Source organism: Amblyomma maculatum, unplaced genomic scaffold (assembly GCF_055883805.1).
Source record: "Amblyomma maculatum isolate TAMU_Amacu unplaced genomic scaffold, ASM5588380v1 scaffold_19, whole genome shotgun sequence".
Lineage (NCBI taxonomy): Eukaryota > Metazoa > Arthropoda > Arachnida > Ixodida > Ixodidae > Amblyomma > Amblyomma maculatum.
The window spans coordinates 5728479-5747772 of record NW_028146744.1 but is presented as its reverse complement, the minus strand read 5'-3'; the positions used below and the strand labels follow the sequence as shown (position 1 = coordinate 5747772).

The 19294-nt window shown below is 44.8% G+C and overlaps 1 protein-coding gene across 1 annotated transcript in view; it reads left to right on the top strand.

The window, feature by feature from the left end:
* The window catches only part of LOC146171611 (nose resistant to fluoxetine protein 6-like), a 223932-nt gene that overhangs the window by 45993 nt on the left and 158645 nt on the right, over positions 1-19294 (top strand). Inside the window, exon 2 of the mRNA XM_084586476.1 lies at positions 1695-2342. Coding sequence (XP_084442602.1) covers positions 1745-2342 — 598 coding nt within the window. The 5' untranslated portion in view covers positions 1695-1744. The remainder of the gene's footprint in view (positions 1-1694; positions 2343-19294) is intronic.

The window sequence follows — 19294 nt, the reverse complement described above, 5'->3', positions numbered from 1 at the left end:
AACGAACAGAAGCTTAAAACAGGTGACGAGGCGCGGCATGTGGTGGTCTAATAGGTTTACTTAAGACAGGTAATAACCACAGATCTGCACCACGAAACGGAAATAACTAGAATTGAGATTGGGAGGAGGTTCATCTGACATGTACTCACAGTTTATGAGCATCAGCTTACCAGTATCTATTATGTGATCTATTATGTGAAACTTACATAACAGCTGAATATTACCGGCACTCACCTAAGGGGCAGAAGGAGGCCGACGAAATAGGTTCTGCCAAAGTTGAGGACAACGCAGAGAGCTATGCAACAGAAAAATTGTATTTGCAACGTTAAGAGGTAGGAAGCATACAGAGTGGGTCAGGGAACGAACTAGAGTTAATGACATTCTAGTGGGAATAAAACAAAAGTAAGTACGGGCAGGGTATGTCATCGAAAGGAAGATAAAAAATTGTTGATAAGGGAGACAAATTGTATGGCAAGAGAAGGCCAGCGCAGCAGACTGTGGAGAAAGTTCGGTGACCGGCTAAGATTAAGACACTTGCGGAGGTCAAGTTAATGCAGCTGGCACTGGACCGTATCACTCATATGGGAGAGGCCTTTGTGCTATAGGGGGTATAGTATGGCTGATGATGAAGATGATTAGGATATGATTACGATTATGGTGATTATATCATTGGTGATGCAGCGTGTAAATGGATTAAAGGCTCTCAATGGCACTTGTGTCACTCAGATCATGCTTTAACAGGAGCTGTTGGCGGGCTAGTTGGCTACAGTAGACACTCAGATCATATGTCCTCAAAATTATGTACACAAAAAGAAGAAAAAAACCCAAAAGCAAAATGTTCCACTTGGCCAGTGATTGTCTTTGAAGGATATTTATAGCATATAAAAGGAAAAAACATAATCCACTTATAAATGCAATATACCGGAAAGATTATAGTCTCATAATTAACATCAGTGAATCTCCACTTTCTTAATGTAAAAGTCAAGCAAGGCTACATAAATTGCCCACAAAATGCAAGCTGGGAGCAGATGATAATCATTCTTGTAGGATAAAAAACGCGCAGCCAGCGCCAACAGGTGTGTCACCGCATAACACTGCAGAATTCAAGGCAAACGTACGGTATCAGATCAATGCAAGAACTGAAGGCCACGGGAACATCTCACATGCATGTGCTAATGAACTCTAATATGGCTGTGTTGAAAGAAGTGGTATTTTCCTCAGAATTTCAGTAATTTCAGAAGATACTGCCTTGGTTATGCAGATAAAAAGAATGTCGTACCTCTTTTTCATGCTGAGATATAAAGCTAGACGCTTCAATTTCTTTACCAGACTGTTCCTCTTAATTTCCAAGCTTGTATGTCTCAAGTTGGAAGAGCACCGGACGCGATATTCGGAGGTCGTGGGCTCGGTTCCCACCATCGTCACGTTGTTTTTCCTTCTACTTTGTGTTTCATTATCTTTCCCCTAAACAAATTACATTACTAGTTTATGTGATTACAGAAGTAAAAATTAAAAAAAAAGACAAAATACAATCCCCAATGATTTCCTTGGCCTTGCCGACTGTTGGCTTCTTTCCTTTAAGGGTAAGGAGTATTCTAAACAAAGAAATAAATGAAAGGCCAATTAAAATTGATTGCAGTCAGTCAAGTATATATTTTAAGTGAAACTTGTATTTTGATCTTTATTTCTTGAAGGACTCTTTCTGCCGAGTGAAACCCAGCGTCTGAGTGGACAGAAGCGGATCATGCGGTCCCAGAGGTTCCTGACTGCATCCCACACAAGGCTGCTCCTGCTGCTTTCGTGTTGCGCATGGACTGCTATGAGCGAGAGTGTTGCCACGGTGGAGAAGCTCTTCACCGAAGTGCATCCCAGCGCTCTGAGTGCAGCTACCATGGTGGATAGCAAAACTGTTTTTGGTACAACAGACGCTTTCCCAAAGTCGCAGTCTAGTGGTGCTGTTCTCAAAAGTGACAGCGCATCTTCGGCCATCAGTGCATCGAAAATAACGGAAGGGCGATCGAGCCCTGTGCAGAAGTGGGCCGGTCCAACTGGGCCGAAACCAACCACTTCTGACTGGAGGGAAGCAAGTGCTGCAAAAGCACCCAGGGATTCAGCAACTACTACAAGCACGCCAAACAGCAGGACAACTGAGGTTTCTACGAGCACAACCAGTACACAACCAAAGACCTCCAGGATAAGGGCGCTGATTACACAGGCTCTGTCCAGCATGAGCGGCCGGCTGACGCGGCGCCTACTGCAGGCTGACATATCCGCGGAATGCAGCCTCGGCGTGCTGCATTTCATGCGTGCCATCCAGACTCTGGAGCCATGGGCCTTCAGACGTAAGTGTACAGGGTTCATTTTGTTTAGAATCCCTACTGGACTATTTGTAATTGCCTCTGGGGCCTCATGCACAAAGTTTTAATTAAAATTTCGTTTATTTGGTCGAGATCATTTAGTTTTGACGATACATTTCATATTGGCATTCAGATGATCACCTCTTGTTGTTGACTGTGCAAGAAATCCCGCTGGCCGTGTCTGACATATGGCCTCACTGCGAGTTGCATTGCGCATCCTGATTCCCTGTCGGGCTTAATAACTGCAACCCGCCGGCGAATGATGAAACACGATCACAGTCATATCCGATTGGGCCACTAATGGGTGAAGCAAACAACTTTTGGAAATGTTTCTGCAAGGCGCTTCAGGTGCCACTGTTTGCCTGTTTCATAATAGCGACCTTACACGATAGCATATCGTATTCAAAGATAATATTTGTGCAGCTACATCACTGAATACTAGAGTATGAATAGATTAGCGCTAAAAAAGTACTTTCTCAGGAAAAAAAAATTTGTGATTAAAGTATATTTGAGGCAGCGAACGGAATAAAATGGGCCTATAAATTTTAGCAGGTGTCCAAGTTTTTAACAATAAATAGTATAACTAATAATTTTAACAGTAAACAAATATCAGCACGGGGCTATAAAGTTTAACGAATAGATTTACGTATGAAAAAATAGGAACTTTCAGCCGCCAGTGGCGTCAGAAATCCTAGCTCGCACACGACCAGCACACACAAACATATCATGTGCGATCAGATACCACAGGGGGCGCTACTGTGTCTTTCCTGTTTCCTGCTTTGCTCGAGACGACTCTCGCCATGTGCTACATGCGGACGTTGTTCGATTCATTTCTTGTCGATGCCGTAAACCAACTACGTGTAGCCGTCCCCTTAGCGTTTCGCGTAGTAAGGATGGCAAAACAATTTCTGCGTGATGCACGCTCGATCGAAAAATGCACTTCCTGGGTAAATCACACCAAGGTGCTGGAACGGCGTAAAGGGAGGAGTTTGTGAATCGTTTACGGTTTGGTATGATTTTTTTTTTGAAGGGTTTACCGTACCAAAAGCTTATTGGGCTACGGGAGATGCCGTAATGCCTTCGTATCCACTCCGTTCTTGACACAAGCCTTCGCAATAAAGCCGAATTCCTCGTCTCATTGGCGACACGAAAAAATTCCTCCAATTTTCTTGGCAATAAAACACTACTGTCATTTCCCCGCCACCGTGGTGCAGTCGTTAGGGAGCTCGACTACTGTGCCCAAGGATGAGGGAATGAATCCCGGCCGCGGCTGCCGCCCAAGCAGCATGCCGTCAATGGACCACCACTGGTCCAATATTGGGATATATTGGTCCCAATATTGGTCAATATTGGCGTTCGATTGGGGAGATCCAAGATATATGCCAACCAATTTGATTGGCTCACCTATCAAAAGCAGTATTGGCATACTGCCTTGTTTACTGGCATTCAACGGCACTCAAAGGCTACTCAATATCTTCCACCCAAGCTCATTCACTGGTTATATCACGGCCATCCGGCCGAGCTCACTGGCCAAACAATATCTTGCATCCGTGCTTATTCACTGGATATTCACAACTGGCATCCAGCCAGATTTATCGGCTACCCAATATTTTAAATTCAGTCTTGCCCACTGGTTTTGCATTATTGTCATCCAGCCAGAGCAATTAGCAATCCGGCACATTATAGTGCTAAATGTTTCAACAATCAGTACCACGGCAAGTTACTCTTTCGTGCTATGGCTAATAGGCTACTACAAAGTCATCCCCTACTTATGCAGTGCAGATATTTTCCATGCAGCTTTTTATTAAAATAAAGCATGCTGAGAATATTCATGCACAGAAAATAATACAGCTTGAAGGTTCACTACATGGTGATTTATTAGGTGTGCATGTGTTACAGGGCATGGAAAATTTAGGCAGAACTCTTAGACTTCAGTGCTCCTCCTGTTTTTTTGCGTCCCTTGGCAAGGTGTTCTCAAGTCCCAGGATGGAGGAAAGCGCTGAGTTTATCCCAGCTTCTTTTGTGGTCGGTTGTAGGGGCAGCAGCTCCCAGCAGCCTTTAAAGATATGGACTTGAGTAGCGCGCATAACAATGTATTTCCTTTCGCAAATGGCACCTGGAAATAAATGCAACATTCATGAATCCCATTAAGACAGAAAACTTTTGAAAAGTGGAAGTACAACTAGACCGTGGAGTAAAAATGCAAAATAAAGCACCACCTTTTGGCCCTCAGGCAACTTTCTTGTCTGGGTTACTCAGGTTGAAATAACCTGCATGCTCGGGGAGGGCGGTCATATTAACGTAGTTACATTGGTTACCGCGGCTGCTAAAATTAGTGTACACCGCATCATTACTGCAAACAAAACGTTTTAAAAGTTGTCAAAGCTGCAGACAAAACAACGTACGACACAGATGCTTTGGGGTTGGTACGATACACTCAAATTGAAAAAATAAAGAAATCCGTAGCTTAGCATCCCGTTTGTTGTGGGAACAAGTTTGTACGTGTGGTAAAGTATAAGAACTATGGTAGCGAGTGTATATAGAAGCCCCTTTTCAGAATTTTTTTCATATAGTTCTTCGCGCGTACAGTAGAAGCTCTGACACGTAAAAGATCAAGTGGCATGTTTCAGGCAAGTCCCTTTTCTCTGCGCGATATAACAATCTATAATTGTGGATAAGTGCATTTTTGAACGAAAAGTTTTTTTTATTAGTTCCGCAAATAATCAAATTTAGCAGAAAGAATAAGTGCGTCGGCAGATCTTTTTCCAGGCGCTTTGTATTTTACAATTGATAGTGAAACTGTACCCATTGGCTATTTTATGACACTTCTACTACTCGGGATTCGCGCAGGAGAAAGATCAAACGCGTGAATAAGCTACGCGTCGTTTAGACCATTCCAATACCGCATTCATAACTGCAAATTACAATATTAAATATTTGCTCAAACTAAAAATCATATCCCAGAAAGCTCAACTTAACTCTTAGTTTTGAATATAGTATGTAAAAGAAACTGATCACTTCAGACACACAACACACGCGCGATGAAGTTGTAACCTGCAAATCTTACAAAAAACACGTCATGTTTTACAGGGCCAAGTTTTTCTTTTGCAATACAAATTGGCCACCTCCGTGCCATAAATTTTGCCATTGTGACCAGAGTTTATGCATACAAATTAGTGCGCTGAAAATACAGTTCAGAACTTACTGGCGTGGTGCGGTCGAAATAAATGACTTTCCGTTCTCGCACGCATATCGGTTATTGACATGATGATTAAGGCTGACAACATACCGCCCCATATCATGCAAAAAAGGGTATCTTACCACACGGCTAACGCAGATTCGCCGAACTCAGCTGCAACAATTCAAAAGGAATGTTGCCACGCAAAGTACATCCCCGTGATCTGATGCTTTATTACACCTGGTAAGAAAAAGTAGCGATCTTACAAGGAGACAAAGCAAGAAATAATCTCAGAAAGCTTAGTTATGAACAAACAACTTAAAATGCTGGTGGTACTCACAGATATCCTCTTTCAGGCATGGCCATTAAAACGAATCGGAACTTTCACAAGGCTTGGTATTTCGGTTCTGCTGTCCAAAGCTACTGGAGCTCGAGCAGCTCGAGCGGGTGGGTGGGGATTTTGTGGCCGGCCGGACGTCTCTGAATCAGCCGCTTGTGTCGAGTTTCGAGCCACGGTTGGAAGGGAGCAGAAGGATCTGTGTGTTTTCCTCTCCCTCTTTTTTTTTTTTTTTTTGCTTGAGATCTGTCGAAAGAGCAGGCATAAATCTCGAAAGGGGGTGAGAGAAATAAAAGAGTTTCCGTAGGACCGCGTGAGCCCAGAAGGCTGCCGGCCAGGAAAGTTGGCGGTAAGGAAGGGAAGAGTGCTGGAGAGTAGAATGGGGGGCATTGTGAGCAACGCATGCCTAGCCGGGAGGAAAGAGAGGGCAGTGAAGGTCGCTGCCTTTCGCGATGACTGCTTCACGGGGAGAAAAGGCTACAAGACGGGATGTTGAAAGCGGTTTAGAGAATTGCTTGCAACCACCTCCAGCAGTCGAGACGGACGCCCAAACCACTCAGCCACGACTGCGGTAGGTGGTTGGTTCGAAACCCACCGCCGGACACCCACCGGCAGTAATTGGGTACACGCGAACCCCCGGCCTTGGCGCCCAGCTCCCTCAGGTGGTGAGCTTGGAAGAAGCTTCGCTAACCCCGCTGTGTTCTCCGGGACGGTATCGAACACTTGAACCTGTAAAGGTGGTTCGAGATTACCATCGGTTGAAACTTGCGGAGTTCGACGATGTGTTATGTATGACCCCATGTGGGGCTGTTGGAGGTGTGGGCGATTCCTCTGCCCGAAGGATGCGCAAGAGAAATACACAGCAGGTCGTGTAACAAACATCTTTAATCTCACGTCCATGGTGGTGCGGCAGGTAATCGGGGTCTCGGAGGGCAGGCATAGATCAGCCAGGAGCGAATAGGTGACAGCGATACCCTCACGCGGGACCGGTTATCCCGGGAAAGAGGGAAGGGTTAAGCGGCGGCGCATCAGTAGCCGCGGTAACTTTGAATATGACTGGCGCGGTCCCCACAACCTAGACACCACAAGACTGAAAAAAAGTGAAAATAATTTTAACGCTAAAAGACCAGGGTTCTGAAATTAACATTTTTCGGCCGATTTCTCTCACTTTTAAATTTATTAATCTGTAGAACGGGTAGTGGTCAGCTGTCCCATGAATCATGTCTTTGCTCTTCAAGGCTTTAACGAGGCTCAGAGTGGCTTTTGACGTGTGTGTTCATTTGTGGGTGTGCACATTGACTTGGAGTGTCGTATGAGGGTTGGTAGGAGGCAAATAGAGGTATCCGTTCCAGTTGCATTGGATATAACAAAAGTGTACGACAATGTAGAACACACAACTTTGCTCCATAAACTAAGTGGTCTAAAGCCTCCTGTGTACCTCTTCGAGAGGGTAAGGGAGTTTTTAAGCAGAGATGAGGGGCTAAAGAGCCAACTTTTAAACTGTGGCACAAATTTCGATAACAGGTGCAGGAATGGCTTTTCTTCCTTTTATTAGAATATATTGTAAGTTTTATCACCTCACACAAATAGAAACAAAGTTGTGGCTGTAATAATGAGTAACTGTGTTTCAGCTTAGGAAAATTATCATTTAAGAAATCATGTATATGGACTAAATGCGTTTGCGCTTGGATGAGGCCGTTAATTGAGGGGGATAAGGGAAATTGAGGGCTCTTTATGACATCTTTGCAAAACTCTGGGCACTTTAAAAATGAACTTCATTTTTTTTTCATTATATGTTACATATTTGATATTTCTTTCCTCATGTAATAATTAGGAATTCAAAAATGACATTTTGTTGTTCGCAGCAACATATTAATACAGAAACCACCTTGAAATCAGCCTTTCTAGAAATAGCTTAGAAATTGTATTTTTTCCCGCCCTTGCCTGCGTTCGTGAAATGCTTTCCCTGGTTTTGTGCTGGACATGCCTCTTCGTCTAGGCCTCATATTTTATCTCCAGTCGAGCACTTAGGTTAGTCAGGCGAGAAGAGTGGTGCGAGAAAAGCGTTCGAAGGTTACGTGCTGCATTTTAATCAATCTAAGCTTCTATTTTGGTTTACCAGCCAATCCGCTGTTCCAACGGTTTAAACTTCACTTTTCTTTCTGTTTTCCTTTTCAGCTGTCGTCTGTGCCATCTATAGCAGGTCATTTTTGGCTAGAAAAACAGTCTCTATCTTGGGGATTCACTCAGTGTTCTGTTTCTCGCCCGCTATGCGGCTGCGTCTTAAAATCAGCTTTCAAACGGGCTTTTGGGGCTGAGTGCACCCCCCATCTCACAAAAAAGAAATAGTTCTGTTGCGCAGATTGTAAGTAAACTTGGTGAGAAATTTCTTTATTACATGTAGTATCCAAAACAAGAAAAATCTTAAAACACGTTTTTTGCTGAAAATTGTGCTTTTAGTCCGTATCTCCCCCCCCCCCCCCCCCCCCCCCGCTACCCCTCTTAAGGTATACACCAACACCGTGTTTACAAACAAAGGGGACGCTCACGGCGCTGCAGCCGGCTGGGGGTGAAAAGTATTGTTAGCGCCCATAGGAATACATGGAACCGAAAGATTTCTAAGCAGTTTTCTCATTGCACAGGGCACATATGATGTAGTTATTTAGCACAGAGCAATCATGAACATCCTAGAACAGATTGTTAAAGTAAGAAATGTCATTACCGAGGCGAAGTATCGTTAAAATACCGCGAAACGTATGGGTGTGCGAGTTGAGAGAGCGACCCATAAAAACATAAGTAAGCACAACTTAACGCAACATTTTTCTCGTTTCGCTGAGCATCAGAATTGTGGTTGTCGGTCGTCAAACATTGACCAGCGCTTTGAAGAAGTATGCTGCGTCATTGCGGAAGCAGTGTATTTTTAAAACTCACCGAATAATCTACGTTGTGAATCCGGACACCCCGAAAATGCTCATGTACCGAATCGCGCAGTTTTCTTTACAGTCTGATATGCTGCCGCATGGGGTAAATTAGCTTGATAATACTATCGCTCAAGTAATACATCCTAGATAGAATTACAATTAAGGAGCAGTTGTCAAACGCCATACGACAATACGGACCGAATGAGATTCGTGCATTGCAGCAGACGGCAGCGCAGCCCACCGCGGCCGCCTCCAGCTCGGAGCGTCTGCTAGCGTCTGCTAGCGACAGCGCCGGTGGTGCATGGTCGTCTGCAACTGTGCGCGGCCAGTTTATCGTGCTGTGAATGGTCCCGCAAGTCGTCAGACTTGTAATACCTGCAAGGCAATGTGGTGCACCATGCAACATGATGTCGGGGCGTGGTACAAGACGTTCACCAAAAAATGAGAAGGTGTAATTCAACGTTGCTGAACCGAAACAAATCTTGCGGTACATTGTGTTACATGTGTTTTTATAGGTCGCCCTCCCAACTCGCACATCCATACGTTTCGCGGTGTTTTAAAGATACTTCGCCTCGGTAATGAGATTTCTTACTTTCACTATCTGTTCCAGGATGTTGATGGTTGCTCTGTGCTAAATAACGACATCATATGTGCCCTTTGAAATGAGAAAACTGTTTTGAAATCTTTCGGTTCCATATATTCCTATGGGCGCTAACCCTACTTTTCATCCCCAGTAGGCCCAGCCTGGCGACAGAAGCGCCACCGCATCGTGCTTACGTCACAGATCGGTGTCGATCTATAGATCATTCTTTTGCACTAAACGCACGTTAAACTCTATCATTTACGCCTTGTCTAGAGGTGTACGACAAGGCTCCGTCCTATCGCCAATATTGTTGATATACTAATGCGTGATATCCGCATTCACCCGGCCGTCAAAGTTTATATGTTCAAGGCTACGGCTTCTAGAATCGGGTCCGCGAGCCATGGTTTCGCCCGACGAGTGAAAATTCAAATCTTTCTTAAAAGCACCTGTTTATTCCGGATCAACAGAAAAGTATAAAATAAGAAAGAAACAGAATTGGACAAAAGTGCGCTGAAAACATGCCGTCGAAGTGCGCGACAAAGGACTAAGAAGAATAAAACGGAACATGGGTCAGGGCTTCACCGCGGCAACACAAAACACACTGCGGCACGAATAGGGCGGGCCAAAGCGTTGACGACGGTACAAAAGCATTGCTTCTCGCGTGGCAGCACTCACGATAATACTTCTATGGTATTCTTGTAGGCACCGCTTCCGTCTTCGTCTGGCAGGACCCCGCTCCGTGTACATCCCGCAGGTTTGGGACGCTCGCTCGCCGCCCTTCGCTCGCCGGCCGCCCGGCAAAAAAGCCCCGAGCCATGCTTCCGACGCGCTTACCTATCCTCGGTCTCGTGCCGATAACATGCCGCCCCCGCTCCAGGCAGCTCGCTCATGCGGACTCGCGCTGCCCGGGCAAACACGAACACAAACAGGAAAAAGCGGTTTGAAACACCAAAGGGGCTGTGGGGCCCCACAATGTATACGGAAGATATTGCTTTTTTCGCATCGGTCACAATATTCCCAGCCTGTACATTTGTTGCAAAAATATCTAAACGATCTAGAATTGTAACTTGAGAGCGTGATGTTCGCTTTAAATGCCAACAAATGTGGCATTCTCGTTCTACCACAGGCACCATTTTTCAAAATTTATTTGTCATGCCATTCTCTATTAACCTCGCAGGTTGATTCTATTTAATAATGGGGAATAATAACTGACTCGCAGTTAGACAGGCGGCCGCAGATTAGAACCCCTGTACTAAAGAGTGAGCGTGCCCTGTGTCGGTTCGTGGGGATAATTAAGACAAAATACGGCATGAGCAAGGACACTCTGCTCTTTCTTTAAAGACCTACGTTCGGCCAATACTTGGACTTGGCTCTATTTTCTAGGGGCCCAAGCTACAAACTTCAGCCTCTGTTTCTTCTGGAGCGACGCCGCTCTGAGCCTGAAACAGTGACTAATGTACTTGCGGATACCTCATCTAAATTCGCGGTTTTCACTCTTGACATCGGTGTTTGGAGCCTAAATTGGCTAACTCTGTATTTGAAAGAATTCAACTCAGTTTTTTTTTTCAGTATTTTGCCTAGGTGTATGCTTCCTGTGTTCCTTGCTGTTAAAATTTCGTTTGGATAAGGTTAGCCAATGGCGGCACTCTACCAGGGAATAGTAAGCATTTGTGTTAAATCGGCTTATAGAAGATCAACCACATTGACGTTTATGCTTCTCTCCAAAACGGCAGCGTATCATCCCGGACTTTTGATTGGAGTTATTCATTTCGGCCCCTGAGTAGTTTCACGCTAGTGTGTTGGTATTAAAAAAGACTCCCTACTGTATCTCTCCGGTGATTATATTTTTAGGCAGTCTTTACGTCTTGAGAGCGCTGGAAAATTCCAAGAATACTCATCTTAGCCTTCATTTTTTTCTTATTCCGCCCCATACTAGAGAAGTTAGCTTTCACTGGGTCCCTGGCCACTGTAGCATTACACCTAATGAGAGTGCTGCTTTGTTAGCAAAGTCTGCCATTGGTGGACCTATTGTACCCTTCGTCCATATACATCATGCTTAGCTATAGCGCGCTTTCAACGCTTCGAACATTTCCATTACTTGAGCCATGAGCTGCAAATGATTACTAACACCTGAAATTTCCCTCAGATGAGCGAATGTGCAGTTCAAGGCAGTGCGAGGTGCTTATGAGCCTCTTGTGTTGCAGAATAGTTCGACTGAATCTTTATTTATTTTGTTCAGGACTCACTATGGCCAACCTTTGAGAATCTTGTGTGAAATGGAGTCAATGACCACTTCTTTCTCTCCTGCCTGCGGTTCACTTCATTCCGTAGAATTTACTTGAAGGTCCCCATCTCTCTTCTGATTCTCCTATCCTTCGGGCCGAGTGCAAAGGGATACGTCCTGAAACCAGTGTGCGAATGCATTGACGCCTATAAAATCCCATCAGGGTGATTCCTCTTCTAGAATGATAATTCATCGCTTTTATTGTTTTATTTCTATTTCTCTTCAAATTCCAGCTCAAGACTCAAAATTCTCTAAATTCTCCAATTCATGTCCACGAGTGCTATGTATCTGCAATGCAACCTGACAAATTACCTGCTATGGATACGTGCCATTACAACTAAGAAAATAATAATAACAATAATATTATTAATCAATAAAACTTTATTTAATGTGCGCAGGAAGAGCCATGTGGTCTACGTGCTGCAGCACAAAAAAAAATGAAAATGCAGACAAGTTTTACACACACAGATAGAACACAAAAGAAGAAACAAATAACACAAGAAATGAACCTAAGACGAAAAGTGTCACGGAAAAAAGTAAGAAATCAATGAGTAGCATGTCTTATATACACAGTCAGAGAATTGTAGAGCACATCACGAAAAAAAAAAACAATAGATAGAGAAAAAAGAACAAATAACTGACATTGATTATAGTAATAGAAATATACATAAAATAAACAGCCATTCCAGGCGCCACAAGTGCGTGGTACTTAAAACACAGGCTAGAAATACAGGGAAATACAATAAAAAATAAAATTGAACGCGGGACAGTAAGATTGGAAAATAAAGTTTAAAGTTAAAATATAAATAAGAAACGGATAAAAAGCAGTTCAGGATACAGACAGCATTGAACAGGAAAAAAAGCAAAAAGTGAAGTAAACACAATATTTTAGGCTAGAACGTGGGAGTTCTAAGTACTATTTAGAATACAACGCTGCGAACATCCAATATAAATGAACAGACCGAGTTTTCGAATATGTCAAGGTGAGGACAAATCTAAGAGCTGAGGGCACATAATGTGGCCATGAAGGAGTTTGTACAGAAAAATAATATCAACTCTGACACGACCGCAGTGAAGCGAAGGAAAATTCAGTTGGGTGCTCTTGGTGGAGCGAGAGGAGGAAGTTGCGCAACGAAAGCGATATCAAAATATCCGTAAAAACATTTTTTGTACTCTGTCAATCTTGCCCAAGTTCGATTTGCTAGTGCCATTCCAAACAACCGACACTTACTCCGAGAGCGGCAAGCATATGGACAGGTACAGTTTTAAAAACGGAAGTGGAGTACGGAACTCTCTCGAAAGTCTGCGAACGAATCCGAGTGTGCGCATAGCCCGCTGAGCAATGCGTTTGGTATGAAAAGAGAAGCTGAGGGTGCGGTCAAAAAGTACACCAAGGTCATTAATTTCATCAACCTTGTCCAACAGCACAGAATTCACCGAATAACGGTAGAGAAAGCTGTGTGTTTCACGAGCAAATGAGACAACCCTAGTTTTGGAAGAATTGAGGGTAAGTCAATTCTTCGTACACTAATCAGAAAAAGCAGATATGCCCGATTGAAAAAACAAGCAAACTTGAAAAGTATGTATTACCTTGAATAGTTTTATATCATCAGCATAAAGAAGAAACGAGAAGTTCTTGATCGCGGAGGAAACATCATTAATAAAAACCGAGAAGAGAAGCCTGCCTAATACAGAACCTTGAGGAAATCCACTGGTTGCAGAGTAAACGAAGGAGGTCTATCCATTGACACTGACAAAGCAGGAGCGATCAAAGAGATAGTTGCGTAGGAGGGCTACGAGTGAGACTTCGACGCCAGAGAGTAGAAGCTTTTCAAGAAGTAGTGAGTGAGTAACAACGTCGAAAGCTTTGCTCATATCACAGTACACACTGTAAACCTGACCTCTCTGAAGGACTGCTGCAGAGGCATACGTCATAAACGTGACTAGGTTGGTAGAAGTAGAGCGACCTGATATGAAGCCATGTTGATTCAGTAATATGATAAGTTTGAGATGGAAGGAAAGTACTCTGTGCAAAGCTAATTCGAAAAGCTTAGAGGTTGCACATAGAAGAGAAATCGGACGATAATTGGAAGCATCAGATTTGTTTCCTGACTTTAAAACAGGAAACACGCGTGCCATTTTCCACACGCGATGAAAGGCAGCATTTTTTAATAGTTATTAAATATGGCAGTCAGTACTGGTAAAAAAAAATACCACTGAAGGCTTTAATTAGGGCGGCTGGAATGCCATCAGGTCCAGGAGACAAAGATGGTCGCAGACGCTTAATACTCACAGTTATCAACTCCTCGTCAAAGAGAACGGCATTAGATGACCTACCCGATGGGAGACAAACGCAATCGCAATGTGGATGTTTGGAAACGGAGAAAAAATGTTGGGCAAAACTTTCGCAACATTCCGAATTTCCGAACCCTGAGAGTCAACTATGTTGTGATACTGAAATCCGACTTAATGGAACGCTTGCGAGCGTACCGCAAGAACTGAATAGGACAATTTGTGGCACTCCCCTCCAAAGACTCAAGATAAGTGTCGTGGTCCCGCTTGTATAAGCGTTTGCAAAGAGAACGCAAGCGGCGAAACTCATCTGCCAAATCCGCGCCGTTTCGCTTTACAATGGGCCCGTTCCTTAAGTTTTAACTCTGTTCTCATTTCTCTGGAAAACCAGAAAGGAAACTTCCTACGAGTAGGAGTATATATAGGTATGAACCGACGCATACCATCAAGAACTATTTCAGTGAAGCGACTGACTTGTCCGTCGGCGTCATTAATGTCCTTTTAAAAGGGACCAGTCGACAGAAGAGAAGAAATTGAAGAGACCGACATAGTCACCACGTACATACGCGATACGGGGCGAATTCCCCACCCGATCTGAATTAGTAGAGGGTGAGGCAGAGACAGCAGTAGTCACAAGAAGTGCAGGGTGAAATTTGTCACAGTGAGTAAGCGGTATGTCGGAACTCGGGACTCGAACACTTTCTTTTTCTTTATTTCTTTATTTGTTTCTTAGGCATTTGCCTAAAAGGAGGCTGAGGCTCCTTTTAGGCAGATATCGAGAATATTCCCATAGCAGTTTTCAGTGAAATTGTGTTGCTGCAAAGGGGTAAAGGCTACAAAATCAAGTCGCATGCTACATTTCAGTTCAGTTCAGTCGTTCAGTCGTGTCCGACTCTTCGTGACCCTATGGACCATATCACGCCACGCTTTCCGGTCTCTCACTATCTTCCTAACAGCACATAACTTCATCTGCAGCGCCTCGAGGATGCCATCTAACCATCGCGTTCGCTGCCTACCCCTTCTCCGGTGACCCTCAACCTTTCCCAACATCAAATCTTTCTCTAGCGACTCCTCTCTTCTCACCAGATGACCAAGGTAGCTGGGCTTTAACTTTAGAATTTGACCCTCCTATGAGCAGTCAGGGTTTATGGTCGACAATATCGACTGATTTGATCTTCTGGCCTTCCAAGGAACTCTCAAGATTCTCCGCCAGCGCCACAATTCAAACGCGTCAATTCTTCGGCGGTCAGCCTTCTTCACAGTCCAACTCTCGCATCCATACATCACAACTGGAAATACCATAGCACGAGTTATACGGACCTTGGTTGACAGGCTAATGTCTCTGCTCTTTACTAGGCGGTCAAGGCTAGCCATGGCTCTCTTTGCCAGAAGTAGGCGTCTCCTAATTTCATGGCTGCAGTCTCCTTCCGGGGTTATCTTGGAGCCCAAGAAGAGAAAATCTGTCACAGCTTCCACTTCTTGTCCCTTGATGCTCCAGGACTTGATGGGGCAAGACGCCATAATCTTTGTCTTTTTACCTAATATATAATGAATATTGTGAGAAGTAAATGAGTTTCAGTGTTGACCTGGAGTATTGAAATTGCCCAAAATGAAAAGTTTGTGTTCGCTATGATGAGTTATAACATGTTTGATTGAGAGCAGAACATCATCATAGGCTGGAGGAGGAAGACTCGGAGGAATGTACAAAGCTGCAAGTAAAAATTTTTAATGTCGATTTAAAGTGAGCTCAAGCCACACACATTCCTCAATAGTTGCCAGACGGAACGTCGAACACACTGCAGAGAACTGCCAATAGCAATGAGCACTCCCCTCCTCTTTCTTTGGGTCCTGTTTCAGGGCTGTCGCTTCTAAAAACTGAGTAATTATTAGGAAAGAAATCACTGGAAGGGATATCGCTTGACAGCCAGGTTTCGGTAACTACAACAGCGGTGTAACAACTGGCCAAAACGCTAGAAAAGAATTCAGATCCTTTAGTCCGAAGACCTCGGGAGTTTTGATAACGGATGTCCAAATTAAGGGCCACTGCAATTTAGCGTCCGTTCGGAGGAATGCAGCATGTCGTCGTGAAGCTTCCCACGAAAGTCCTTGTAAATGCAGCCGATCGGCCACATCGAAGAATCGACAAGTTTACTGTAGGATTCTTCATCAACTTCAATATGGAAGGACGAGTAGGAGTTGTACCTTGTTTTCAGCTGCCGGCAGAAAATGGGGGTAATATTCATTGACTTTAGATGGTTGGTAAGGTCTACCGATGGTGTTTCAGGACTGAGCTTCGAGAAGGAAATAGTCTTCGTACGCTTCTTTTGGTAATTGGCAACGTTCAGGATGGATGAGCTCGCTGCGCCAGTAGTGGCTGGATTTCGGTGCTTCTTCATTGCACTAGGTGGGATAGCCACACGGGGAGGAGCAGAGCCAGAAGATGGAAAGGTAACATCGCCCGGAGTCATCCCTCGATGAAGAGCGGTGGAGCAGTCCACAGACGGCTGCTCTTCACGGGTAGGATTGCCCACGGAAACGACGAGAGGACGCTCACACTGCAAAGCAGCGCACCGCACAAGCTCCTGGCGTAGGCCGCGAACATCGGCACGTAGAGAGGCAATGACCTCGGCTTGTACGAAGGCCCGCGAGTTCTCCTCACGAAGGCGCTCGTTCTCTTCCCGTAGGTGGGCAACTTCATCGCTCAGAAAAGAGATTCCCTCAAGCGCGTCGAGGAGGAGAGCCCGCAGCGAGGCAAACTCACCGCCATGTTCCCCGGTCGCGGTTGAAGGGGGAAAACCGTTCGCGTTGCTGGACAAGAGCGGGGCGATGGGAGAAAGGAACGTAGCTGCCGGCGCACCACCGTCGCCAAGCGTAGCACCGTCAAACGAAAACGACGCACATAAATTTCACACGAATGGCCGAGAGCCGGACTTCAAGAGTTGCAGGTCATCATCCGCCCCACTGACGCACTTCGTATGAACACGCTTCGCATAGTCGGCACAGCGTAAAAACTGCTGCTTGCCAAAGAACGGGCGAGAGCACAGCGCACATGCGTCCTTACTGGGCGCCATCTTGGGGGGAAAATAATAATATTATCAATATTATAATTGTTATATAGCAATATTATTATTATTATTATTATTATTATTATTATTATTATTATTATTATTATTATTATTATTATTATTATTATTATTATTATTATTATTATTATTATTATTAAGAAATAGCCCCTGCATTGGGCGCGTTTGTGACGAATATTGAATTTTTTCATACCGGAATACAGACGCCGATCTCCTGCCTGTAAAACGCAAATCGAATCCATTGAATTCGCGAGTGTGATTTTGGTGATTGCGTGGAGCAAATTAGATGTTTAGTGAATGAAAATATCGACACATGGAGTTCCAGCCGCAGTGATACGAAGTTCACGAATGCGTAATTCGCAGGACGCGCCTACAACTTGCGAAAATGCCTGCGGGACCCGATATGCCGAACATTGTTTACAGCTGCTGACGCTGTATTTCGAGCCTCTTGTAGAGCAAGATTCAGGCTCAACTGTTCATCGAGCATACTACAGGACAACGCCATTTAATATTGTCATTTGGTTGGGCTTTCTCCGAAGAGCGGGAGAAGGAGGTTAACGAGGAAAGAGGCAGAAGTTCTTCGGCCTTAAGGATCTCCCGGCCCCTATGCACTCTGTAAATAAAAACCGTGTTACGTGCTGAGTACACAGTAATTGGGCTGAAGCTTGCCGGGTAGCCGAAAATGGATAACTGCGATCTTCGTTGGAGCTGCCGATTTGCTGGCTTGCTACTCTACCACCGAATATGACTGAAAACGCCGACTCTGAGAGAATAGCACCTGCAGTGACCAACTGGCAGCACTACCGCGAGCCTGCGGACCTCTACTGGGTAATCATACGAAGACGTCAAGAGTGGCTCACAAACTACAAGCTAGTGAGCCGGTACAATCGATGTGCTTCTACGCTGAAACAAGCCGACGTTGTGTTCTTTTTGGAAGCGACCGACAACCATAAAGTCATTGACCAGCTGGGACCGCTTTGCAGAGAATATCAGGAAGTGCTCGGGTCCCAGATCTGCCAAAAAGAGACTCCCAGAACAAACCCTGCTTCAGCGAGCCCATGAACCTGACGAAACGTGTACTACATGCATCGAGTACATTTTAAAGTGGTGGAAGTTAGTGAACCCACTGATGTCGGAAAAAGGCAAAGTTGGGGATATACTTAAAGGAGTCGCTGAAGATGTGACCACATTCCTGATCACTAAAGATAATTTTGAACTTCGTTGCTGATGTCAATAAATACTGCCGCATGTTCTAAACTCTGCAGCTCCGTCGTGTCACCTCCAAATTGCGGCGACTTGCCAACGTCACTTCATTCGCGAGTGTTGATGCGGGTGCTACCGAAGCGATGGCTGACATGATACGCCGGATCGTGCGAGAACTTCTTCGGAATTAGTACTCACTTTGCCATGAAGTCTTGTATGAAAACTGCGCGCTGCAGGCAGAGCCCGTGAATTCATCCACTTCTTGGAATCATAATGCGCCAAAGTGACGATAGCAGACGCAATGTCGCCCTTTCTGCCCAACAGCTGATGAGAAGTAGAGCCAAGTGCACCGTAGTGTGGTGTTTCGCCAGCAACTCATTCCCAAATTCAATCCCCGTCCTGATTATGCTTGCCAACACTTTTGTGATTAATAATGGCGCCCTTCACCTGTGTCTTACAACTGAGAAATGCTGTACGCATCTCGCGATACTGCAGCCGACAGCGCTTGTGCCACAATACCACCGCTCATGGCCAAATACATCTCATGACACTCTCAGAGGCCATTACCGACATCTGCTTGGGGCATGCCCCGCCCTGTGACACGCCTTGTATGCTTCTGACTGCAGCCTGAGGCCGCCACCCTCACTGCCGCGAGCGCACCTTCCCCCTGTTCTTGTGCGACAAACTATGGAGTGCTACAATGGAGGTGAGGGTGCCGCAGAATCGACGTCATGAATACCTCGGCCCGTATTCATGCTAAAGAACAAAATTGAAATTTCTATAGATGGTATTCGCACTATGGCGTTACTAGACACTAGTTTATATGGTATCTGTTATGGATTCAACATTTAAGAATGGTTCGCGGCATAATGTTCTATATTTGGTACGTGCGGGGCCAAGGCCTGGCTTCCCCTTGGTACGTGATCAGCTATTGTGGTTGTTTGTGGAGAAGAGTCGCAAAAAGAATCCTTGCCTTCAATTTTTGGAACAGTGCGGTGCGTCTTTAAACTTTCGTTGTGGCAAGATTTCTTTGAACTGTACGCGGGTGTTAGCTCT